This window comes from Schistocerca cancellata, chromosome 5, assembly GCF_023864275.1.
Source record: "Schistocerca cancellata isolate TAMUIC-IGC-003103 chromosome 5, iqSchCanc2.1, whole genome shotgun sequence".
Taxonomy (NCBI): domain Eukaryota; kingdom Metazoa; phylum Arthropoda; class Insecta; order Orthoptera; family Acrididae; genus Schistocerca; species Schistocerca cancellata.
Window position 1 is genome coordinate 521,217,931 of NC_064630.1, and position 26,650 is coordinate 521,244,580.

Consider the following 26,650-nt stretch of genomic DNA (forward strand, 5'->3'; position numbering starts at 1 on the left):
GTCGGTCGTCGGCGGAATCTCCAGATATCGGTGCCACCGACACCGCAGCCTTAGATGCCATAAGGAAACAGCGGGGAGTGGTTGTGTGGCGGAGGGCAGAGGGCAGCCCGTGTCCCGCTGTGGCGGCGGCGGCGGCAGCGCTCGCCGTGCTGTCAGTCAGGGCGGCGCGGCGGCCTTTTGATGTGTGTTTATACGCCGCGCCGGCTTCCGCCCGGCCTCAAAAACAAACAGCGGCGCGGCCTGCGCTCTGTTTACCCGCACTATTTATCCCCGCTCCCTGCGCGGCCACCGGGCACCGGGGTCGCCTTCCGGAGCGCCGCCTTTCCCTCTGGGCTGGCTAGCCTTTCCTCCTGTACGGCTTCTTCCTGCTGCTGCCACCACCCCTGGTCCCTTCCGCCGCTCTTCCGTCCTCTTGTTGAGAAGCCATTGGCAGCTTAAGATACACTTCTTGTATTGGCTACAGCTCCCGAAAAATAACGGGCCACAGGCGCAGAAACGTATAATCGTCCGTAAGTGTTGGTCGAGTCCGTGCCGTTCTTCCCAAGGGGCGGCACTTCTAGTGACTGTCGCCTATCGACCTGCAACCTTAGACAGTTCTCGTTGCTGTCGTCCGCCGCTCGTGGTCTCGCGGTAGCGTTCTCGCTTCCCGAGCACGGGGTCCCGGGTTCGATTCCCGGCGGGGTCAGGGATTTTCACCTGCCTCGAGATGACTGGGTGTTTGTGTTGTCCTCATCATTTCATCATCATCCAGGAAAGTGGCGAAATTGGACTGAGCAAAGATTGGATAATTGTACGGGCGCTGATAACCACGCAGTTGAGCGCCCCACAAACCAAACATCATCATCATCATCATCGTTGCTGTCTTGTAAGTGGCCGCACTTGTTACGTTGACAGTCTACACTACATCTGAAGCTTACAGTTAGGCACCTCTTCAAGGGACCTACGCCCCCTGGCAAGAGGCGGCGCACGGTCTGGATGGAAGGATCTTAATTGTGGTTCCTCTCTTTTGAGCCCAACCCGACGGATACCTATGGTAGATCGGGGAAAACCACCGTTTAGGTCGTGTTGTCGGCGGGGCTGGGAGGTGCTTGCGCCTGATGTACTCTACTAGGAGCTTTGTAGGCTCAACACAAACCGTTAGCGTCATTACCTTATTACTTTTACCACAAGTACCCTTTCGTTAGCAACTTTGAGCCAAGCACAAAACCAGTTACCTCTCTATTGTATAACGTAAATAGTTTAGCAGGCTGGACATGGAGGTCTTAGTCTTAGTTTCTAGCTTTAACGTACCCTAATCTCTTCTAGTTAAGTTAGTTTTTACGATGGTAGATGTTAAAGGCATGGTGAGCGATGGCCAGCGTCTTGAGGGTCATTCCAAGACCCGGGCCGCCGCCCACAACCAGGTGACGGGCAATATTATACCTATCTCTTCTATATTCAGTCCTCTTCCTTCCTTCTTTCTAAATACTTAATTTCGTTTTGTTTATTAATATCTCACTTGATTTTGTATTAGTTATAAGTTTTTCTAATGCTGCACAGAAAAAAGATGTCAAATGGATGTAAACAAATAGAGCCCGCCTCCACGTGGCGGAACACGGGCAACGGTGTGAGTGGGGACGGGAGCCGGTGTGGTGTTACTTTGAGTCACACCGGACCCCGGACCCAGTCACAGCGGCCAAATGGCAACATACGACCCACCATAAGAAATTAGACGGTGGGTCATAAAATATAAGCAGCTAGTGAAAAAAAAAGGTCTGCGATGTAAATCGTTCACTGAACGTTCAAGTATCTGCATAGGAATGTTTCTGACTTCTACACGAATGGTGTCTTTCAGTTCGCAATTTTATGTAGACGTCTAGGATACACCCTGTGTTTCAGGAAGCCACAAAATGTCCTATTATTAACATGATGTGTTTACGGAACACTCTGTGCACGACTGCCATTGAAACATGAGCACAGTTAGAGCTAACAACATCTTGCTGAGACTGAATTTGTCAAGCAAGTCAGCATCGTGAGAAGTCGCTGTGGTGGCTCATCCATCTTCATCGTTACAAAACAAAGGACCGATTGTGCCCATTGAAAAGAGAGTGCACGACACGGTGACATTTTGGCTGTGTAAGTGACGCTGATGGAGTTCTTGAGGATTATTCTCGCACCAGCAAAGGCAATTTTGTTTGTTGACATTACCACTGCGATAGTCCGCCCCGGTAGCTGAATGGTCAGCGTGACAGACTGTCAATTCTAAGGGCCCGGGTTCGATTCCCGGCTGGGTCGGAGATGAATGTGCCTTGTCACTCATCAACAGGAAATTTAAGAAGCCTCCGTTGTGTCTAATTGTAGTCAACAGTTCTAGAATCATTCACTTTTCGTAATCACTTTCATTTAACTCTTGGACAACCTGAATCTTTTACGAAATGATTTAAAGTTGCAACCGCACAATTCTGTGCACACTACAACTGGACATTCCCGTTACTGCCGCAATTTGTCTCACAGAAAGCTCTGGACTGTTGATTACAATATACTACACTTCTCTGTTCGTTCTTGTGAGTGACAACTTTGGGCCTTCCTGGCGATTGCAACTGAAGTGCGCTTCCCGTTGCTTCAAAGTTTTTGACCCATGACCTAACTGCATGTGCCGATGGTGCAGTATCATTCCTTCTTAGGCTGATTTGACGACGGTATTCTCGCCTGGCCTTCAAAGTCACAAAACATCCAAGCTCACTCCATCTCAGTAATCGGCGTACCTACCTGAAACACATGACAAACATTCAGTGTTGCCAGTTGTGTTATTTCACTTTCAGAGACTAAACACAGGCCGTTATTCTGCCATACTCTGTAGGGCGCTAAAGAGTTTTGGTTTGGAACAATCGATTAGATCGACTGACCACAATAAATCTCAGATTTATGAAAAGAGCGACGAGTTTAATATACACTGACGAAACAAAGATTCGTAGCACCAAGAAGGAGTCGTGCGACATGAAAGGAAGTGCGTATGCATGTATCTACACTCCTGGAAATGGAAAAAAGAACACATTGACACCGGTGTGTCAGACCCACCATACTTGCTCCGGACACTGCGAGAGGGCTGTACAAGCAATGATCACACGCACGGCACAGCGGACACACCAGGAACCGCGGTGTTGGCCGTCGAATGGCGCTAGCTGCGCAGCATTTGTGCACCGCCGCCGTCAGTGTCAGCCAGTTTGCCGTGGCATACGGAGCTCCATCGCAGTCTTTAACACTGGTAGCATGCCGCGACAGCGTGGACGTGAACCGTATGTGCAGTTGACGGACTTTGAGCGAGGGCGTATAGTGGGCATGCGGGAGGCCGGGTGGACGTACCGCCGAATTGCTCAACACGTGGGGCGTGAGGTCTCCACAGTACATCGATGTTGTCGCCAGTGGTCGGCGGAAGGTGCACGTGCCCGTCGACCTGGGACCGGACCGCAGCGACGCACGGATGCACGCCAAGACCGTAGGATCCTACGCAGTGCCGTAGGGGACCGCACCGCCACTTCCCAGCAAATTAGGGACACTGTTGCTCCTGGGGTATCGGCGAGGACCATTCGCAACCGTCTCCATGAAGCTGGGCTACGGTCCCGCACACCGTTAGGCCGTCTTCCGCTCACGCCCCAACATCGTGCAGCCCGCCTCCAGTGGTGTCGCGACAGGCGTGAATGGAGGGACGAATGGAGACGTGTCGTCTTCAGCGATGAGAGTCGCTTCTGCCTTGGTGCCAATGATGGTCGTATGCGTGTTTGGCGCCGTGCAGGTGAGCGCCACAATCAGGACTGCATACGACCGAGGCACACAGGGCCAACACCCGGCATCATGGCGTGGGGAGCGATCTCCTACACTGGCCGTACACCACTGGTGATCGTCGAGGGGACACTGAATAGTGCACGGTACATCCAAACCGTCATCGAACCCATCGTTCTACCATCCCTAGACCGGCAAGGGAACTTGCTGTTCCAACATGACAATGCACGTCCGCATGTATCCCGTGCCACCCAACGTGCTCTAGAAGGTGTAAGTCAACTACCCTGGCCAGCAAGATCTCCGGATCTGTCCCCCATTGAGCATGTTTGGGACTGGATGAAGCGTCGTCTCACGCGGTCTGCACGTCCAGCACGAACGCTGGTCCAACTGAGGCGCCAGGTGGAAATGGCATGGCAAGCCGTTCCACAGGACTACATCCAGCATCTCTACGATCGTCTCCATGGGAGAATAGCAGCCTGCATTGCTGCGAAAGGTGGATATACACTGTACTAGTGCCGACATTGTGCATGCTCTGTTGCTTGTGTCTATGTGCCTGTGGTTCTGTCAGTGTGATCATGTGATGTATCTGACCCCAGGAATGTGTCAATAAAGTTTCCCCTTCCTGGGACAATGAATTCACGGTGTTCTTATTTCAGTTTCCAGGAGTGTATTTCTGAAAGATGACGAGTGTTCAAATTTCGCGCCATCTGCAGAAGACTGGCTGGCGTTAGTAGCGCCACTATGAGGATGCGAATCAGGTTTGCTTTAAATAAATGCAGTAATGGTTGTGAGCGTTAGCTACGTTTGGGATTGGACGCCGTAAGTTGATGTTAGTCAAGAATGCCTTTAAGGCGACGAAGACACCATTACCAACACCACATTGAATTTGAACGAGGTCGTGCAATAGGGTTAGGAGAAACTGGATGTTCCTTCTGCCATGGTGGCAGAGACTTGGCAGGAATATAGCCGCAGTACATGATTGATAGCAGCGATGGTCACGAGAATGTACGGTCACAAAAAAACCGTACGGCTCTTGGCACTGCCGAGAGGGAAGAGCACCGTGGTCGGTGTATGAATCTGGCGCATCGTGCTGCGCCCACAGCAGCAATTGGAGCAGCAGTTGGCACCACAGTGCTACTACGAACTATTGCAAATCGGTTACTTCAAAGACAGCTCCGAGCCAGTCGCCCATAGCGTGCATCCCACTAACCCCAAAACACCGACATTTGCAACTTCATTGGTATCACGCGAGAGCTCATTTTAGGGCAGGATGGAGGTCTGTTGTATTTCTAATGAAAGCTGGTTCTACCTCGGTACCAGTGATGGCCGTGTGTTGGTTAAAAGGAGAACAGTTGAGGTCTTACAACTGATCTGTCTTCGTGGTAGACACACTAGACATTCACATGGAGTTATGGCGTGGGTGTGATTTCACGTGACAGTAGGAGCAATCTCATGCAACAGCAGAAACACTCTCGTGGCCATTCCAAGCTTCCTGACCGCAGATTTGTGCGTCACTGTGGTGATTCGGCATGTTGTGATGCCATTCATGTTGTCCAACAGGAACGCTCGCACACATACACTTGTTATAACCCAACATGCCCTACACTCGAAATGTTGTCTTGGCCTGCTCGATCACCAGATCTGCCTCCAGTCAAGCACATACAGGACATTTGCAATGGATTTTTTCGAGCTTACATTAACCTGACATCTTGCAATATTAATCACATAAGTACGTTACCTAGACAAATGCATCCCCGAACATTACTCTACATTAATTCTTCTTCTTCTTCTTCTTCGCGGATGGATCACTTAGGACCACGCGTAATCAACATTTGTTGGCCTTCCTTTTCGCCCAGTATTCCTTCATAAACAACGAATGGGCTAGCTTTCGTTGCGTAGACGACGTATGTCGCTTCGTTTTTCTCTCTTCTTCCTCAAAACCCCGTGTGTTTGTGATTTTTCTGATTTCATTTCTATCATGTAGATTTGGAGACCCTAATTCTCTCAGGTCTTTTTCCGTCTGTTTGTACCAGTTCGGTCTTGTAGTTTTGTTCTTTAAAAATGTATGGATTTTGTGCGTTAACCTGTTTGAGTCCATTCTTTCTAAATGCCCCATGAATTGGATACTTCTCATGCGCATTGTGTCTGTTATTTCGGAGTTATTTTTATATATTTCTGCATTGGGTTTTGGATAATGCACACCATCTTTATTTCTTGGTCCTAGGATTTTCCTCATTATTTTACGTTCTTTCACTTCTAATTCCTCTTTTAGTGTTCTGTGTTGAAGGTTTAGTGTCTCAGATGCGTAGGGAGCTTCGGGTTTAATTACTGTTGTGTAGTGTCGTATCGGGTGATCAAAAAGTCAATATAAATTTGAAAACTGAATAAATCACGGAATAATGTAGATAGAGAGGTACAAATTGACACACATGCTTGGAATGACATGGGGTTTTATAAGAACCAAAAAATAGAAACGTTCAAAAAATATCCGACAGATGGCGCTTCATCTGTTCAGAATGGCAATAATTAGCATAACAAAGTAAGACAAAGGAAAGATGATGTTCTTTACAAGAAATGCTCAATATGTCTGTCCACCATCATTCCTCAACAATAGCTGTAGTCGAGGAATAATGTTGTGAACAGCACTGTAAAGCATGTCCGGAGTTATGGTGAGGCATTGGCGTCGGATGTTGTCTTTCAGCATCCCTAGAGACGTCGGTCGATCACGATACACACGCGACTTCAGGTAATCCCAAAATCAATAATCGCACGGACTGAGATCTGCGGACCTGGGAGGCCAAGCATGACGAAAGTGGCGGGTGAGCACACGATCATCACCAAACGACGCGCAAGAGATCTTTCACGCGTCTAGCAATACTCTTTTTTTTTCTAATAAAACCCCATGTCATTCCAAGCATGTGTGTCAATTTTTACCTCTCTATCTACATTATTCCGTGGTTTATTAAGTTTTCAAATTTATACTGACTTTTTGATTACCCGGTATTTTGCAGTTCCACGAGAGACTCTTTTTGTTGTAAATGTTTTTTGTTAACTGAAACGCCGTCTCCATTTTCTGGACTCTTAATCTGACAGATTTCTTTTCATTGCAATTTTCTGCAGTCCATTCACCTAAATATTTAAATTCTTTTACTCGAGAGATGTATTTATTACCAATTTTGAGATCAGAAGGTGCATCTTTGATGTCAGTCATAAATTTTGTTTTTTCAAATGAAATTTGCAATCCTGTTTTTGCTGCCTGCTCTTGTAATAATTCTAGCTGTTTCTGTGCATCGGTAATATCTTGTGCGATTAGTGCCATGTCATCAGCAAATGCTAAACAGTCTAATTGTATGCCCTTATGTTTTGGTCGCAGTCTGTGTGCTGGTGCACCTGCTTTTCTCCATTCTCTAACAACTTTTTCAAGAGCACAATTGAAGAGCACTGGGGACAGTGCTCCCCTTGTCGTACTCCTGTGTCTATTTCAAATTCTGTGCTCAATTCTCCCATGAATTTTACTTTGGATTGGTCTCCGCGAGTGTATCTTTTATGATGTTTGTTGTCTTTTGATCTAGTCCAAATTCTGCTAATACTTCAAAAAGAGATTCTCGGTCTATAGCGTCATATGCTTTTTTGAAAGTCGACAAACGTGATGACATTAATTATTTTTTGGAGTTTGTTTGACAAGTAAACAGGCAGTAGTGATTGGCAGCGGCCGTGTTGGACGTGTTACAGGGCTGGGCGAGCAGGTAAGCGTGCAGCTGCAGAGCCCGTCGGCGGCCGCAGACATCGCTCCCGGCCACGACGTCTCGCTGCGCTGCAAGGCCGACGGCAGCGGGGACCTGCGCTACGCCTGGTACAGGTCAGTACCACCCCCGTCCCGCCAACGTGGGACATCCGACCGGTTCCAACAACCGATTGGCCAGTCCATTGCTCTCAAGTTCTGTTGGTCGAATGAAACAACGCTCTGCGGGCACGTCATCTGTATAATTGTTTGTCACTCACTCTCCGAGTTAGGGTGGGTTCACAAACCATCACTTCGCTGTGGACAAATTTTTGAATACTTTTGTTATCGCCCTTGTATAGACCCTCTATATACTCCTTCCACCTTTCTACTTTCCCTTCTTTGCTTAGAACTGGGTTCCCATCTGAGCTCTTGATATTCATACAAGTGGTTCTCTTTTCTCCAAAGGTAGGGAGTATCTATTTTACCCCTAGTGAGATAAGCCTAAGGGCGATGAACTTGAGGGCAATATTATGGAAATGAAAGAGGATGTAGATGTAGATGAAATGGGACATATGATACTGCGTGAAGAGTTTGACAGAGCACTGAAAGACCTACGTCGAAACAAGGCCCCGGGAGTAGACAACATTCCATTAGAACTACTGAGAGCCTTGTGAGAGCCAGTCCTGACAAAACTCTACCATCTGGTGAGCAAAATGTATGAGACAGACGAAATGCCCTTAGACTTCAAGAAGAAGATAATAATTCCAATCCCAAAGAAAGCAGGTGTTGACAGATGTGAAAATTACCGAACTATCAGTTTAATAAGTCATGGCTGCAAAATACTAACGCAAATTCTTTACAGGCGAATGGAAAAACTAGTAGAAGCCGACCTCGGGGAAGATCAGTTAGGATTCCGTAGAAATGTTGGAACACGTGAGGCAATACTGACCTTACGGCTTATCTTAGAAGCTAGATTAAGAAAAGGCAAACCTACGTTTCTAGCATTTGTAGACATAGAGAAAGCTTTTGCCAATGTTGACTGGAATACTCTCTTTCGAATTGTGAAGGTGGCAGGGGTAAAATACAGGGAGCGAAAGGCTATTTACAATTTGTACAGAAACCAGATGGCAATTATAGGAGTCGAGGGACATGAAAGAGAAGCAATGGTTGGGAAGGGAGTGAGACAGGGTTGTAGCCTCTCCCCGATGTTATTCAACCTGTACATTCAGCAAGCAGTAAACGAAACAAAAGAAAAATTCGGAGTAGGTATTAAAATCCATGAAGAAGAAATAAAAACTTTAAGGTTCGCCGATGACATCGTAATTCTGTCAGAGACTGCAAAGGACTTGGAACAGCAATTGAACGGAATGGACAGTGTTGTGAAAGGAGGATATAAGATGAACGTCAACAAAAGCAAAACGAGGATAATGGAATGTAGTCGAGTTACCTCGGGTGATGCTGAGGGAATTAGTGAATGAGACATTTAAAGTAGTAAAGGAGTGTTGCTATTTGGGGAGCAAAATAACTGATGATGGTCGAAGTTGAGAGGATATAAAATGTAGACTGGCAATGGCAAGGAAAGCGTTTCTGAAGGAGAGAAATTTGTTAACATTTATTATAGATTTAAGTGTTAGGAAGTCGTTTCTGAAAGTATTTGTATGTAGTGTAGCCGTATATGGAAGTGAAACATGGACGATAAATAGTTTGGACAAGAAGAGAATAGAAGCTTTCGAAATGTGGCGCTACAGAAGAATGCTGAAGATTAGATGGGTAGATCACATAACTAATCAGGAGGTACTGAATACAATTGGGGAGGAGTTTCTGGCACAACTTGACTAGAAGAATGGATCGGTTGGTAGGACATGTTCTGAGGCATCAAGGGATCACCAATTTAGTATTGGAGGGCAGCGTGGAGGGTAAAAATCGTAGAGGGAGACCAAGAGATGAATACACTAAGCATACTCAGAAGGATGTAGGCTGCAGTACGTACTGGGAGATGAAGAAGCATTCACAGGATAGAGTAGCATGGAGAGCTGCATCAAACTAGCCTCAGGACTGAAGACCACAACAACACAACAGTTTGTTATGTATTTATTGTCAGCTTACAATTATTTTTCGCGTTGCCAATCGCGTAGTCTTGTCAGGGAGGATTTGAATTTTACATTAATCATTTAACAGTTCATTGTTAACATTCCCATTGTGGTTGTGATTGTCTGCATTGTAGGTTGGACTTCGACAACAGCAATGGGAGATATTGATGTCAACTAAGTATTGTTTTATGAAGAACTTGTTTGTTTTTCCAAGTGAAACTATTTGCAGTAAATCTACATATGTTTATCGTGAGCTTCATTTCAAAGAAGTCGTTATCTATCGATACATTTTCTGTTTATAACGTCAGTATTTCTGTTGTGTCCGTGTGGACACGCTGGGCAGTTACAGAGTCAAAACTGGTTTCGTTTCTTTTTCTCTTTTATTTCAAAACATAGGCCTCGCGGAATCTTTACCACCAGGTTTAACTGTGCAGAGTGTCTTAGACATCCTGTTTGAGGAAACAGACGCTCTTCTTGCTGATGGAATCTACGTACCACTCACTCCCTCATTCTGCAATTCTCTTGGATGTAGATGAAGGGGGAAGAGACACATATAATAAGCTATTTGTTCCTCAGCAACATATGTTTTATGGTGAATCAATATAAAATATTTTGGGAGAGACACTCTTGCTAACGGTTTATCCGTGGGGGGGGGGGCAATACGACTTGTATATAAAGCTTGATGTTTATCTAGCGCTTCTAGATATCTTGTTAATTTTCCCTTTTCTCGCCAAATGCAGTATACGAAGAACAATTTAGTGCGGATACTGTCCCACTCATTCAGCTTATAGATGATTTAACACTGGGAGTAATGGAATTACTGCTCCATTTTTTCTTTGAATATCTTTTTGCGGAATCTGCTGTCTTTCTTAAGAGAAGAAAGTAATGGAGGAACAGTCACTTCTAAAGAAAAATAAAAAGAGTTCTCAAATCTAGCCCCATTCTTCAAACCAAGAATTACTTAAAAACGAAATGGGATACTTAGAATTTTCACTTTGTCAGGATGATGGCATTATTGTCACAAAATAGGTTTCTAAACAAAAATGGGTTTACTTTCTTCGCTGACCGACATATACGTACGTAATTTCTGGGAGCCGAAGAAAGGAACAGGAGCTAGGAATGCAGGAGAGAAATTTTACAAGCGTGTAAAAGGAGCAGGTGGACCTTCTACCAATCCTTTCTAATCGCGTGTTGCAAGTGATATATGACGGCATAAAACACTACATGAAGAAAACTGGGGAAAAGAGGAGGTGTGTAAGCTAGTACTGCTAACAGAAGTCATCAGCAGTTCACGCAAAATACGGGAAATCAGGTGTAGGATTGTATCTAGAATGTTTTGAAATATACTATGAATGGCAGTAAATCGGAGATTGTGAATTAATTTGTGTTTGTTGTTATAAACCTGCTTATAAGAATTCTTTTGTTCAAATTTTGGCTTATTAAAATCTGCTTAATAGTAGCAGTAATCAAACCAATGTCACAGAAAAAATGTAAAACATGCATTTAACAAGCTCAACGTGCCCTTGTAGACACGGTACGTTACACACAAAGACAGAGGAAGGTCAAATAATAGCTTATTTGCATTTTTGAGATGGGCAAGAAGTCAATAAGTTGCATCTTGTCTCACAGTTACCGCGATTACTTTTGAAATAATACACAGCTTACTTACTTTCTTTCCATCTGTCTCGTTGGTATTTAGCTGCGTCTTACACACGAGGCTCGAAGAAACCATCGCAACATCAACGTAAGATGCCGCCATATAAACGCTAGTTGTTCTAAAAATGTTTTGGCATTGAAATATATTATAGAATGGCAGAGATGGTTCCTTGCAGCTTCCACTTGCTTGACATACGATATTGTAATCCAATAATATGTGGCATATAGCATAGTTTGCCTACTGCACTGAGCTATGTATGTACATTATTATACTATGAAATGCTTAATGTAAATGACATTGATGACAAGCAAGTATCAGTTTCAACATAGTAGTAGTGCACACATGTTTACATGTGGTAGCGACAAGCGTTCTTTTGATGTTTTAGCATAAACAAAGTAGCCTTACATGTGTTAAGTATGATTTTCAGTATACTTACCTGCAACAGAATTTACTTGAAAAGAAACACGATACGAAGTTTTATATGGCATCGCGTATTTATCCAACGATCAAATTCGAAAAAAGGCGGCACAGTAACAGGTCCTTTCGGACAGCGAATGACAGACAGCAATTAGGTAATATAAGATAATAACTGTGTGAACATTCCCTTTCGATTGTAGATGTAGGAAAGTAAAATGCCACCCATATGTGAGTAGAGGGTAGCATTTTAATTACAGGTACCGCTGACGCTGAGTGAGAATTAAATATACAGTTCCTATAGTTTTATCTATAATTGGACAGTGTCGATCATACCATCGGAGCAACTTAATAGTTTGGGACCCCACCATTCATAAGTACGACGAGTGAAAACTAGAAAATTTCAACCACAGCTAATAAAAGTTCACATAATAACTTAGGTGCTCCATATGATGAGATACTCAACTTTGGTATCCTTGGGGAGGTTATTGCTTCATAAAGTCCCATCTCTCGACGTTGCTGACGCACTAATTTTTAAATAAAACACAGAGCATATCACTTTTCTTGTCTTGTATTGTGAGCGATTTGGATGTACATATTTGTTGTCTGACAGCCCTATAATAGAAGTTTAATATATTTTCTTATTCCATTTTGAAATTATAGCATTCACTTTATTTGTGCTGCAGTATTTTTCTGAAATAACAAAAATTACTGTGAGAAAGTAAGCTTTTTTCCCGAATTTGAAAAAAAAAGGTTCCAAGTCTCATACCACATGGTCATGATCCTAGCAACAAATATTCAGTTCGTATTTAAAAGTGTAGCAGTTGAGTAAATATTCTCAGTACTGTATTTAATGGTCTATCTGTTACATTATGCCGGCCGCGATGGTCTAGTGGTTCTAGGCGAGCAGTCCGGAACCGCGGGACTGCTACGGTCGCAGGTTCGAATCCTGCCTCGGGCATGGATGTGTGTGATGTCCTTAGGTTAGTTAGGTTTAAGTAGTTCTAAGTTCTAGGGGACTGATGACCACAGAAGTTAAGTCCCATAGTGCTCAGAGCCATTTGAACCATTTTTTTGTTACATTATTACTTTATCACATAACGTTCGTGATATCAAATTAAACAGAAATGTTATCAAAAACCAGCTCATTTGCAAATATCACATTTTCCATGGTAGAAGACCTTCCGTTTCACGGCATAAGACGGTGCATGACTGACGAAATACGGCATAATTGTCCACGCGTACTGTAACTAGTTTCAAAAATACATTATACAGAATTTTACGCACCATGAGTCCGCAGCTCGTGATCTCGCGGTAGCGCTCTCGCTTCCTGAGTACGGGGTTCCGGGTTCGATTCCCGGCGGGGTCAGGGTTTTTCACCTGCCTCGAGATGACTGGGTATTGTTGTGTCGTTATCATCATCATCATCATCATCATTCATCCTCATTACGGTCGGAGGAAGGCAATGGCAAACCACCTCCGCTAGGACAGGGCCTAATACGGCGGTGCGGGTCTCCCGCATCGTCCTCTACGCTCTGTCAAGGAGTATGGGACCTCATCGTCATCACCCACCATAAAACTCTGTAACTTAAAAATTGACAATATCCTCCAAATAGCTTTAATGTATCACACGGTACAGTCACTTTAATGTGACGCCCTGACAAAAGCCCGAGCAATTGTCTTCGCTGCACTTGCTGCGAGAAGTGCAGGAAAGCCGAAGGAAACGTCGAACGTGTGCACTCTCTTGTGATGGGTGACGTGTTATACACTTTTATCAAATTTGGACTGAGGATTTGCACATGCGAAAGGTTTGGCCAAATTATGTCGGAAAACCTCACAACTGAGCAGAACGACAATCAAAGAAGCGTGTGCGTTAATCTTTTTGAGAGGATTGCCAGTGACCGAATGGTTTAGTCGTGTGGTCACAGACGATGAATCCTGATTTCTGAATCCGACCCTGACACAAAAGTAGCAAAGTGACGAGTGGTACACAGACGTCTCCTCGACCGAAAAGAGCTCGTGTGAGCAAATCAAAGATCAAACAATCCCGATATGCCTTTTTGACAGTAGAGTTGTCGTGCATTAAGAACTTATTCCTCCGGAAAAAGTGTCAATCATTGTAACGAAGATGTACTTGGAAGGCACAGGAAAAGGGTGAATAGAGTGAGACCGGAGATTGCAGAGTAGTGGATGCTGCATCATGACAACGTCGATGTCATGTGGCAACTTCCATCACGAAAGTTTTGACCTTAAAACGCAGTCCTGTTGTTCCATAGCCCCTCTACTCACCTAATGTGAATCCTCGTGTTTTTCGTCTTCCAGAAATTGAAAAATGTCCTTGGGGCTCTGGAGAATATTCAAAAGAATGTGACCAACATTTTAAAGGCCTTACCAGTTGAAGTCTTTCAGCACTGCTACAACGACACAGCGCCGTGTATAGCTGCCGAAGGATACTACTTTGAAGGGGACAATATTTTTGCTTGAAAAAAATAAAAACTTTGATGGATAAAAAAATTAGCCTCACTACTTTTCCCACGGACCTCGGAGGTGGCCAAGAGCAAAACCCAGTCCAATGGTTTCGAAGACGTTGTGGCTTCCGATTCACTGCACTTGCGAAACAATCGTTATTTTAAACTTTCATTTACATTATATAATAATTTTTATCATGTATAGATTCAATTTATCTAATTACAGCCATTTCGAACTCATTATCGTCGTCGTTATTTCCCAGCTTCAATTTGCCTGGTGTGTTGTACAATCGCCCGGCACCACGTCCTGCCATCATGGATCTTCTGCTCCTGGAGGTCTTCCCTCTGAAATCCTCTCTCCTCCACGTGTGTTTTCACTGTACCTGTCCAGCGGTTTTTGGACCTTCCACGTGTTCTTTTGCCTTGGACGTAAATTTCAAAATATTTTCTGGCTTTTATTATCTCGTCTATTCTCTTAATGCACCAATACCACTGCAGTCTTAGGTTTCGTTATTACAGTAGTAATAGGGATTTCGATGCCGGGTACATTCCTTTTCATTTAATTTTTGATCTTGACCGTTCTAGTAGTTTGGTTCATAGTTGTTACGAATCTCAGAATAGCCGTTTATGATCGCTCTATTCATATTCAACTGTCCTTTACTGTACAGTAATGATAAACATTGGACAGTGGGGAAAAACAATAGAGCTATTGACTTGACAATGTGTTCGGAAACTGCGTGCGAAAGATGCCAATTAGCTCACTGCCTCACACCAGTATAATGAACACCAGTGCGAAATTACAGATATGGAAGATAGGGGTCCTTTCTTCTGTATTACACGAGTATGAATGCATGATCTGGGGCATGGCTGCAGAAACACTTTTACAAAAATAATTCAGGAGCTATCATAATGAAAGCGCTCTGGTTCGTTCCGAATGCACTCATATAGCAGGACACAAATATACCATCAATCGCTACTGTTATTCAGGAACGAACACAGACATTCTATAACAGTTAGAATATTCTCCTTATCATCTCGTAGCGTCGTTATTTTCCGATCAGGTTTAAGTAAATTATTTGGGGGGGGGGGGAGAGGGGTGTTCTATAAGTAATGCAACAAATTTTTTAGGCCAGTTTCGGAAAGAAATGCGGAATTTTCTGTAGGGCATCGTGGTATATTCCCGCTTCAGCTCCTGTAGTTTCTTGAAGTTCCAATAGGTGGTGGCGCTAAAAGTAGCCTTCAAAATAGCGAGTGTAACGGAGGTTCGTTCCAGGCAGAGTTGAGCAAAAGGATGGTGAATCGTTGAAGGCGTGTGTGATCATAGCAATATGGTCGCGCGAAACTGCTTTAACTCCCGCGTGCCAGCTGGGCGCACACAGCTGTGATCCGTGCAGTGCTGGAACGTGGGGACACGCTCATTCGATGTGGTCGACGAATCACAATCACACAGCTCGCTGCTCAGCTGGACGTCTGTTGGTAGTGCTGACACACTCATCCACCAGCTTGGGTACCCAAAAGTGTGCGCCCGCTCGGTTCCTCGCCAGCTAACAGAAGATCGTAAAGAGCATCGAAGGGACCATCTCTTTGGCCCAGTGAAAGATGCACTCCGTGGGAAGCAGTACGTGGTTAATGGGGAGGTTATGGATGCAGCAGGGCGTTGGCTCAGACGTCGACCAGTAGAGTGGTACCATGCGGGCATACCGACCCTCCCAGTAAGGTGGCGTAAGGCGTCGCATCGAACGGAGATTATGTTGAAAAATAGCGTTTTGTAACCAAAAGAGTGGGTAAAACATAATAGCTGTATTGGAATCGTGTATAAAACCAATCTGCTTTCGGGGAAAAGAATGTGTTGCTCTACTTATTGAACGCCCGTCGTACAAACACCACCACCACACATCTAATTACAGTCTATTTAAACGGACTCAAAATAAAAACAAAAACGTATTTGTCGACAACCAAACATTTGTAACCCATAGATTAACATCTTAAATAGAAGGTGTTCAAATAAAGTCCACCGGTGCTCCAGTTACACTGCTTCGCATAAGTTAAGGATGATATATATAAAGTAACATAACATATTAACTATCATGCGGAAACGAGTGAAAGTGTGGGAGCATGTTGTCAGAGGTCTCCCTGTAGCGCACACGGAGTTGGGACGTCACATGACCTGAGGCTAGCATGACTAGCACCAAATGGCTGGCCGGGCAACACGAGGCAGTTGAAGGAACGAGAAAAGATTGTGACAATCAGTGAGCAGTTATCGTTCACTGCGTTGGTGTTATTCATTACAGCATGACCCGTAGACAACATCTGGATGACTTCGCACAGGGAAGAAACGTCAGGAAACTGGAAGAAGTACGAAGTCTGAAGAGTGTAGCCAGAGCTTGGTATTGCTCACAGCGTTGTTCCACTTGCGTGGCCAGCGTTCCGAACAACAGGCACTGCTACTCAAAGGTGAGATGGTCGACCATAATAAACTACAAAAAATGGCTCTGAGCACTATGGGACTTAACATCTATGGTCATCAGTCCCCTAGAACTTAGAACTACTTAAACCTAACTAACCTAAGGACAGCACACAACACCCAGCCATCACGGGGCAGAGAAAATCCCTGACCCCGCCGGGAATCGAACCCGGGAACCCGGGCGTGGGAAGCGAGAACGCTACCGCACGACCACGAGATGCGGGCATATAATAAACTACAACAGCAGATGACCACTACATTGTGCAATATGCAAGAAGGCACCTCATCAAACAGCGGTGCATCTGCTACACAACAGGAGTGCAAGGCACGCAATCTCACACTCAGAGTGGCACGGTGACTACAAGGGGATGGTCTCTTTGCGCGACGACATTGTATTGGACTGACATCCGCATATCGGGGCACCATTTGCGATAATATCGAGTGCATATGGACTGGACCATCGAGGGGTGGTCATGTGCTCTTCTCAGAGAAGCGCAAATTCGATCTGAGGAGTGATTCTGAACCACCTATGGCGAGTGGTGGGACTACAGAATCCACCCAGGAACATTGTCCAACGTGGTTATTTTTGTGGTCCTCGTATTACAGTGTGGGGTGGCATAATGTTACATTAACATACTGACCACTACATCTCTGAACACAGAGCACTCACCGCTCAACGTTATTGTGACAATAACTTCCTTCCCGAGTGCATCTTTTCAGGGGTGCATACGGCTCTGACATCACTTTTATGGATGACAGTGCGCGACTTCATCGCATAGCGCAGATGGAGGAGAATTTGGAACGAGAGGATATTCGGCGAAACGACTGGCCTGACCGTTCCACCGACTTAATTCCCATCGAGCACGTGTGGGATTCGGTGGGGAGACACTGCAGCTCGTCGACATGCACCAAAGACCATCCAGGTAGCTGTCAACCGCGGTCGTGGAAAAGTGGATCACTGTGCCACAAGAACTTCGTAGCAACCTTGTGGTCAGCATGCAATCACTTTGCAGAACATCCTTTGCTGTTCGTGGTGATCACACAGCCAATTAAGAACCACATCTCTCCTTTTGTAATGTCCAGGAAATCATTACAAACTGCGGTTACTTCAGTGGAATTATAGTCTTTCTGTTCGTCTTACTGTGTATTTATTTCAGTTATCATCTGTTCTGCTCTGTACTACACTATACTGCAGCAGTCCTTTCAATGGACGGTGCAAGTTTCGTCGAGCTATGTTTCTTGGCAATGACACATCATGAAAAATTTACTTCAGTCCTTACATTTTGTTCGCCAGCGTACATTGACTACGCCCAGACATGACGCAGCAACGAATCTGTGTAAAACCAGTAGCAGCGATTCGCTTGACGAGCTACATGACGGCTACAGAGAGGACGAAGCTCTGCGCCTCTCGTGTGCCAGGAGCCACTGCATCTCTGTCGCCAGCTCTCCAGTAGGCCAACGACACGCCAGCAGTGGGGTCAGAGAAGTTTCTTCTGTATGCGCTCAGTATCAAAATGGCCGTAAAAGAGCTAGCAGCTGTGCTTTGTGTGCGACAACAGAATAAAAAGAGAATCCAGAAAAAATCGCAGTTTGGGTGTACACTTTTATTGCAGATTGTGACATAAAAGGGTTATTTCACGCATTGAACAATGATTGAGGAAGTTACTGTGATAAAATTTTCAGTTACGTGAGTATGTCAGTAAAGCCTTGTAGCGGCAAGAGATTTTCGTGACATTGAAGTCTAATCAGTAGCTAATCGTTTGTTGTTAGCAGTGGTATTTACAGTTTTAGTTATAACTGTAACGAATACGTACCCAGATAGCACAGTAAGCCGGTTTCAAACTTGTTTCCAGATGTAAAGTTCAAGTATATAAGCTTGATCAAAGCTGGAATGCTCAGGCCTGTTAGTTGGATTCAAGCTTGAAACAAACATCAAAGTTGGCAGAGTTAAAGCTATATTTCAAGCTTGACTTATCAAGTTTGGCTCCAGCTGTATCTATACACGTGGAATACAGCCTGGTATTTACAGCTTGTTTTAAGCTACATAATTATTAATCTGAATTTATTGAACCTAATTAATTAAATAAATATCAGAATGGAAATGGTGTGAAAAAAATTATAAAGACATGTATGTTTAAAAATTTTTATTTTCAAAGTGTTTAAAATTGTTTTATTTTAAAATTTAATTATTCTGAAGCCCCTCCGGCCCCAGCGCACAGACCAGAGCAGGATCAAATATCGCTGAATTCTGCCGGTATAGGCTAATGATCCTGTAACAGGTAAAAGAAAATGTTAGCCATACATAAAAAATGTAAAAAGTTGAAACTGATCAACCTAAATATAATTTTTGCCCCAGATTAGCAAAATAACTTCAAACTAACTGATGTAGTAAGAATCATTAACTAGTATAAACGTCACTGAGTAAGCAGCTCAATAGATTCAGCCTTCACAGTACAGCCCAGATCCAAAATTTGCCACTACTTACCATGAAAAGTAATGTTACACTTATTATGAATATGCTTAACTTTTGCCAAGCATGAGTCACAAGAAATTTTGTATTCATCATCACAGAAAGAATTAACAGCTTCAACAAAATCTCTCAATACTGGTGGCATAATAACAAACTGCAACTCTGATTTTACTGTTGCCCCAACTTTTAAGATTTCTTTGACTTGAATTTCTTGAGTATGTTTACTTTGTACAAGAGTGTCATACTAATGGGAAGAAATTTCATATTACCACAATTAAAGAGCAGTCAAAGCGACGTAAATAAAAAAGACTGACACCTATGTAGTGACTGTTCTTGATGTACTTTTTCCCATTCACCATGTCATTACTATTTGTATTCGCAAAGAAACTTTTCACACTTCACGATTATTCATTCATAGCGCAACACACGCGAATACTTACAAGTAAACAAATGTAATATGGCGATATATATATATATATATATATATATATATATATATATATATATATATATATATATAAAGGCGAGATTTTAAAACGGTAAAATAACATTAAGTTTTAATTTATTGTTGCCACGTACTAGAGAGCTAGTTTAAAATGACCTCTGTTTGCTGAACAACTTGTAATATGTATTCTTAGCTGGTAATCCATTTCACTTTCATCCAGGCTCAATTTTTCTACGTAAAAGAATATGATATTTCTTTACGTTACGTAATAATATTTAACATTTGTAGTATTAACGTACCACTAGAGAAAAATGCACCAACGTACCTGTAATACACTATATACCCTCTTCAGACCCGGTGTAGCAGTAAGGCAGGAGACACCACACACTTACCGAACTATTTTACAGTATAAAACAAACTTCACAACAGTCAACAATCATTAATGCGCGTCACAAAGGTAAAATGGCCGTAAACCTAGCAGAGTCAGTGCAAGGCTTATAAACGCTTGTGGTGCTTCCCATGGACGTCTATGGAAGCTATGCTGAGCGCGCATCTGCTGTACAGCCTTCCAGGGAAATTACAGTTTATTTAAAGCTTGGGAAAATTATTTTAATTCAAGCTAAATTTTTACAGTTTGATGTAAACTGAGGAACAGGTTGATTTTTCAATCTTGAATTTTCAACTGAACCTAAACTCAATATCCACCTTGAAGTAAGCTGTGTAACAGGTTGATTTTTCAATCTTGAATTTTCAACTCAACCTAAACTCAATATCCACATTGAAATAAGCTTGAGTGCTAGCTGGGTAGCAGTGATTTTCAGGTATTATTTCAAAAGCGCTTTACAATAAACTCTTAAATATTTGAGACAAAAAATATGTGACTTGCCTCATTTGTTTACACATCGTATTACTGAAAATAATTCTCCCACATCTAACGTATCGGACTCATTAAGCGACACTTCGCTGCAAGAGGAGACGTAGCTGCGTTATTTCGGTCTGGAATCAAGTTTTGGGGAAAATTTCCACGTCCCGGATGGTAATATGCTTTGTCTGTGGTGTGAAGTTCTTGTGATTGAGTGGAACGCCAGGAACAGGTTGCGATGAAATTGAGGGACGATGATGTCCATGTTCTCCAACTGGCCATTGTCTGAAAGAGCGTTGTTATAAGTTGTTTGAGTCCTTCGAAGTGGACTTCGTTTATGACGCTCATGAGTCTAATTTTAGCGGTCATTTTCGTTTCTTTAGGAATACTTTGAAGCGGGTTCAGTAGAGACAGTAAAAACATTTTGTCTTTATCCTCTTACGCTTTCCCTTTGCTGTGTCCTAGTATTAAGCACCTTAATTTACAGATCATCATCAATCTCCTTTCTGCCTTCTTTTGTAAAGTAGCTACGCCAGGTACATTCCTCTTCATGTGCATCTCCGATTTGTTGCTGGCAATGGTCTTGAGAAACGACTCCTGATTGAAATATGTATACTCACTCCTACTTACTTCTGCACCTGATCCTCACTTTGCGGATTTCCTGCAGTGCAGTTCATGACCAAAAGAATCCCGGGATGCTTCCTCCTCTTCTGTAATGAACTGTGAAAGCGTTAGGTATTAAGGCAGAGATCTGTGCAAAGTGTTTAGTTAAACAAGATCCCCTGAAGTTGAAAAATACTTACCGTCACTAAAATGAAGTAAAATAAAATAAAATGTTTTTGACACACCTACCTCTTTTTTGTCTTCTAAAGTCGATTATTCTCTTTCGAAAATTTCCAGAACTTTTTCCCAAAATGTTTCTTTCTGCTTGTGGTTTGAATAGTGCTGTGATGAAGTGCCTCGAATTGCTCATCTTATCTGAATCTTGAAGATAAATTTCGGTTTCAGCGCACACAGGACGAAGAAAACTACATACAGTGTATCCCAGAAAATGTACATACTCTTTTTTTGTGTGTGGAGGGTACTGGGTACTGCCTCTTTGTACTATCCATCTGTCAGGGAGGCGTTCGTCAAGGTAGGCACTCACATCATGATGGTAGTGACAAGGTGCTCCATCCTGCTGGAAGTATCATTCTCCATCCCACAACATCTATTTGATGCATGGCATCACTTATTCCTGGAGTAACTTCAAGTTTATTCACCAGGCACTGTATGCTCAAAAAATTAAGATCCCTTCAAACCAAATGCTGATAAACCACATCACTCTGTAACTCCTGGTAGGTTCACATGATATTCCACTGTCATATGAACATTCTCAACTGCCCATTAGGGGCATCTGTGATGATTAATTGAATCATTAGCTGGCCGGGTTGGCCGAGCGGTTCTAGGTGCTACAGTCTGGAACCACGCGACCTCTATGGTCGCAGGTTTGAATCCTGCCACGGGCGTGGATGTGTGTGATATCCTTAGGTTAGTTAGGTTTAAGTAGTTCTAAGTTCTAGGGGACCTTTTTTTTTTTTTTACCTCATTGCCGCAAACAGTCTTGTATGGAAATTATTTGTCCTGTGCACATCTTGCTTGATACAACTCACAAAATTCAATTCTCCTGTCAGGATCGTCCTCATTCAGAGTGTGGAGGAATCGGAATAAAACTTTTCCATTGGACACACTTCAAACTGTGATGGATGCTAATTTTTGGAATTCCTGTCTCATGAGCCAGTTGCTGCACAGACTTTCTAGGAGACTGCTGAAACCTTTTTATGTCTTCTCTTCCTCTTATGGAGCCAGTGGATGATTCTGGTATTCCATAATGGTTCTTGTGGGCATTGTGGACAGTTCCTTCTTCCTCATAATTATCTCCCAGATGAGTAATTTTGAGTAACAATTGTGCATCTTATTGAAACTTTGTTTCTCTGTCTTCCAGTAGCACTTCAGAATGAACTTTCTTTGGCCCAGACTCAGCCTGATTACAGCCATTTTTCAATTTGTCAGACCTGAAAAAGGAAAAAAAAGTGTTACAATTAAGAGCTGTAAAACAGTGTATACATTTCTTTGGGACACCCCATACGGGTGTGTGGCAAGTAGCATGTTTTGGGTCTGCTGATGCCCTGGTGTGGGGGTGACCTGAAGCCACTCTGCAATCAACTGGCAGCACTGCCAGCAGAACCTCACGGCGACAGCTATGTTGGCAGGGCTGCCACACTCTTGTAGATGGCAGGCTCGGGGAGGCTCCATTGCATTGTGTTTGGTGTCTGCAATCTGGATGAACAGCCTCGTGTGTGAAATTGCCTTTAGTGTGTACTGTGAGTGGAAAAGTTTTGTTATTGATAAGGGTGGGAGGATCTGCAGTGGGGACCACTCAGTGTAGTAGAGCAAAATGAGGAACTCCTTAAATAAATTGTCAGAGACTTTTACACACTAGGTTCCAAAGTGTCAGCAGTCAAAAGTCTTGCACCTGACAGCAGTATGAGATTTATTTAGTTTGGTGTTAAGAATGTGCTACTTCAAATACCGTGAAATAATTATTTTGTGTCCGTGATACAACTTAATTCTCAGTGGCACTGTGTGTTCTGTGGTGAGTAATAAACTTATCCAACAAACACACACACTCACACACATAATTGTGCCATTATAAATGTGGACAGAGTTGTAATGTACCATACTAAACGGATCTGGGAAGCCTACAATCTAAAGGTTGTTTTGAACATGGCAGTGTTTTACTTGGCGTGGTCCTATTGGAGGTTTAACAACTTCTTGACTGACTTACTTAATCAGGTATAGGTGGGCCTACAACTGAAACCACAGTGCAGCCTGCCATTTTCCATGAGTGGAAAAAACAATATGAAAACCCAAGAGGTGCTAGAACATCATGGTGAGAGAAAACTTGACTTGAAAATTATCTTCCACTGAAGATATGTTTGGACAAGCCATGTTTTGAGACGTAACTGTCTTCTACATAGTGTGGTAGAATGACCAGCAGAAGGAAAATGTGTAATGGGAAGCACTCAATTGATTTATGAGTTAAAGACCAACATTGAATATTAGCAGTTGAAAGAACAAGCACAGATTGTGACAATTGGAAGTTAAAAACAATAATCAGAAGTTGAGGAAGAATGAGCTTCTGCCCATCTACTAAAACTAAATTACACACAAACACAGCTATGGGCAATAACAGCAGAAGTGCCTCATAGTTTAATATGTTTTTACTTAACTCACTATATTTTTCATAAGTAATAGTTACTTTATAACAAAAAGATTTCAGTTTTGAGTACTCAGTCGTTAAAGTGATGTTTACTTTCATGTCCTTTCTTTGATGTACTAACTAATTACTGGTACATGTTCATTTCTTTTATAAGCTGTGAACTGGTTGCCCCAGAAAAAGAAGGCTTCGCTTCTCCCAGTGGGTAATGCACTATGAGCCCATTGCAAGCTTTTGCTTCCAGCATCCTCCACCTATGGGCAAAGTTAAAGTGTGCAATTGGTATGCATCTATTAGCAGGTCACTGTTTATTGATGATGAATGTGATGATCATGGTGAACGAGGGAGGTGGAAACTTCTGATTGTAATTTCTGAAGTGTCTCCCTAGGATACCTACAAAAGCTACTTTCAAGGCAGTTTTAGTTCATAAAAATAGATATAAGATCTTGCAACATCTCATTGACTTTCCTTCAGAAAAATCATAATATAAATATGTCATTGATAAGATTTTTGGTGAGGATCTTGTTATAAATACCTTACAAATGTAAGTAACTTACCCAACTTTTCTCAAAATGTATTTCCCTAATGGATTTATTATCTTAGGTTATTTTATGAAAAGGTATGTTTTTTTAAGCAAAGAAACAAAAAGCTATTATTCAGGTCCTACCTAGGATGGGTTTAAATTGTTATTCAGTCACCCACATTTAGTTCTGTCATTTCACTAAGCTATTTGATATAACTAGTCTCTTTGAAAGGTCATGAATTACATACAGTACTGCCTCTTATGATATTGACATAGACAAGATGCACAAACATTAGCTTTCTATTATTCAAATTCTGCACTTGTATTATTTACAAGTGACATGAATGGTGTTTTATAAAATGATTGGCACTTCTCTACTGTAATGAAGTCTGGTAAATAAATGACCAGTTTGACTACCAGTGTTTCCAAAGTGCTTGATGAAATGAAGGCAGTTGATGAATGCCTCAACAAATAATTACTTCAAAAATTGATTTGGATATATAGACAAAAATAGAGCAAAACTATCAAAAATAATTTACAGTTTCTGAAATCTAAATCAGCTGAGACTAACTTCCCATCAATCCCTTTAGAAAGTTGCCCTCATAAAATATGGTATAATGCCCTAGACACATTTAGCATTTGATTACCAGCCGTCGGTTTGCTTTTCTGATTCCTTGAAGAAACCACTATTTTCTCCTTCTGATAGAGTTCCACATGTCTCTCCAAAATCATCCTGTCTAGCCTTACATATTAGTCACTCTAAGACTAAGCTGAATGATAATGCTTCCAGGACCACACAGTCCTGACCACACTATGTTTGTGTATTATGTACTAGGTCAACAATATGCAGGTACATGTGTTTTACACTCTACTCTCTATCCATATAAGAGCAAGCACCATGGGAGACTCCATGAAAGTTGTAGGAATCAAGCCCATGTCTCCATTAGGCAGTCATTAATCATGATATCTCGTCTTCAGAGGTGGTTCACTATCTGTTTGTAAGGAAAGAAACATTTCATTTGACTTTCTTTTCAGATGATTAGTGTGAAGTTTCTTTCATTAGGAACTAACAAACAAGACTTATGTTGCCTGCATTCAAATCAAATGGCTCTGAGCACTATGGGACTCAACTTCTGAGGTCATTAGTCCCCTAGAACTTAGAACTAGTTAAACCTAACTAACTTAAAGACATCACACACATCCATGCCCGAGGCAGGATTCGAACCTGCGACCGTAGTGGTCTCGCGGTTCCAGACTGCTGCGCCTAGAACCGCACGGCCACTTCGGCTGGCTGCCTGCATTGGTTGGCCTTTATGTTTACTATACATACTGTAGTATAGAGGGAGAAGAACACTCATACGGTGTCTCAATTTCTTTAGATGGTTATTCATCGTTATGAATAAAACTTACATGTATCTAATAACAACTCATCACATAATGTTGCAAGGGTATGGAGACAAACATGTCATTATTAGGCAGTATCATAATATTCATATTAGTTTAACAAGTGGACATGTGCCTTTAAGTCTGTCAAAGGATTACACTGCAAACTATACTTCTGGGCCTTGAAAAAGAAACAAAAGGCTAAATTTTATCACATTGTTGACCGAACAACCCTAAACAACTGTCAAACCATTCTTTATCCAAGCACATTGACATCATTATTAACTTAAGAATGAATGTAGTATATTAGGTGAAACTATCAGTGGTGTCTGTAATGTCATAGGTGAAGAACGGAAAAATGAGTTTCTTGGAAGGTAGCACAAATTATACTTGAATCATAATGTATTGAAAAAGACATATAATTTGTTAAGAATGATTTCTGAAATAAACACACTGTCATTATGAAAAGATTTTCTTTTCTTTTTTGTTTGTCAGGTTATGTCATGAATTTACATCAGTTTGTAATAAATTGTATAATAACTTATTACAACAACTATAGCTTAAATAAATACGTGAAATATTCACGTTATTGATTTCAGTACGCAACTGCTGTCTTTAGATGTGTATATATAAAAAGGCTTTGTACAGCTATATAACAAAAACAGTACTCAGCTACACACCTCAGACATCATGAAGTCAATTAAAATATTGGAATATATGTTATCAGGTGCAGACTTTATACCATATGAAAATAGGATGAAAATATTCCAGTGAATGTGCAGAGTCTTTTCACTATGCGGTGGTATGATGTACATTCATGAAATATTTTAAAATGACTTCATGATGAAACTTCCTGGCAGATTAAAACTGTGTGCTAGACCGAGACTTGAACTTGGGGCCTTTGCCTTAGCACTTGCCCGAGAAAGGCAAAGGTCCTGAATTCGAGTCTGATACAATATTTATATTACTTTAAAGCAATGAATACTTAGTAGAAGAATGATGGTATTATAACAGTTAAGTAATCCTCTTATTCTTTTGACTGCTTGACTAGCATCAACATATACATTTTACAGATAATTTCAAACCCAAACACAGAATGCTTAAAATGCGCTTGAAATATATCAACATTTCA

At 42.3% G+C, this 26,650-nt stretch overlaps 1 protein-coding gene across 1 annotated transcript in view; it reads left to right on the forward strand.

Annotated features, from left to right (window-relative positions):
• The first annotated feature begins 1,322 nt into the window (after positions 1–1,322).
• LOC126188641 (tyrosine-protein kinase-like otk) overlaps positions 1,323–26,650 on the forward strand; it is a 113,435-nt gene continuing 88,107 nt past the window's right edge. The window contains exons 1-2 of the mRNA XM_049930242.1: positions 1,323–1,410; positions 7,492–7,618. Coding sequence (XP_049786199.1) covers positions 1,323–1,410; positions 7,492–7,618 — 215 coding nt within the window. The remainder of the gene's footprint in view (positions 1,411–7,491; positions 7,619–26,650) is intronic.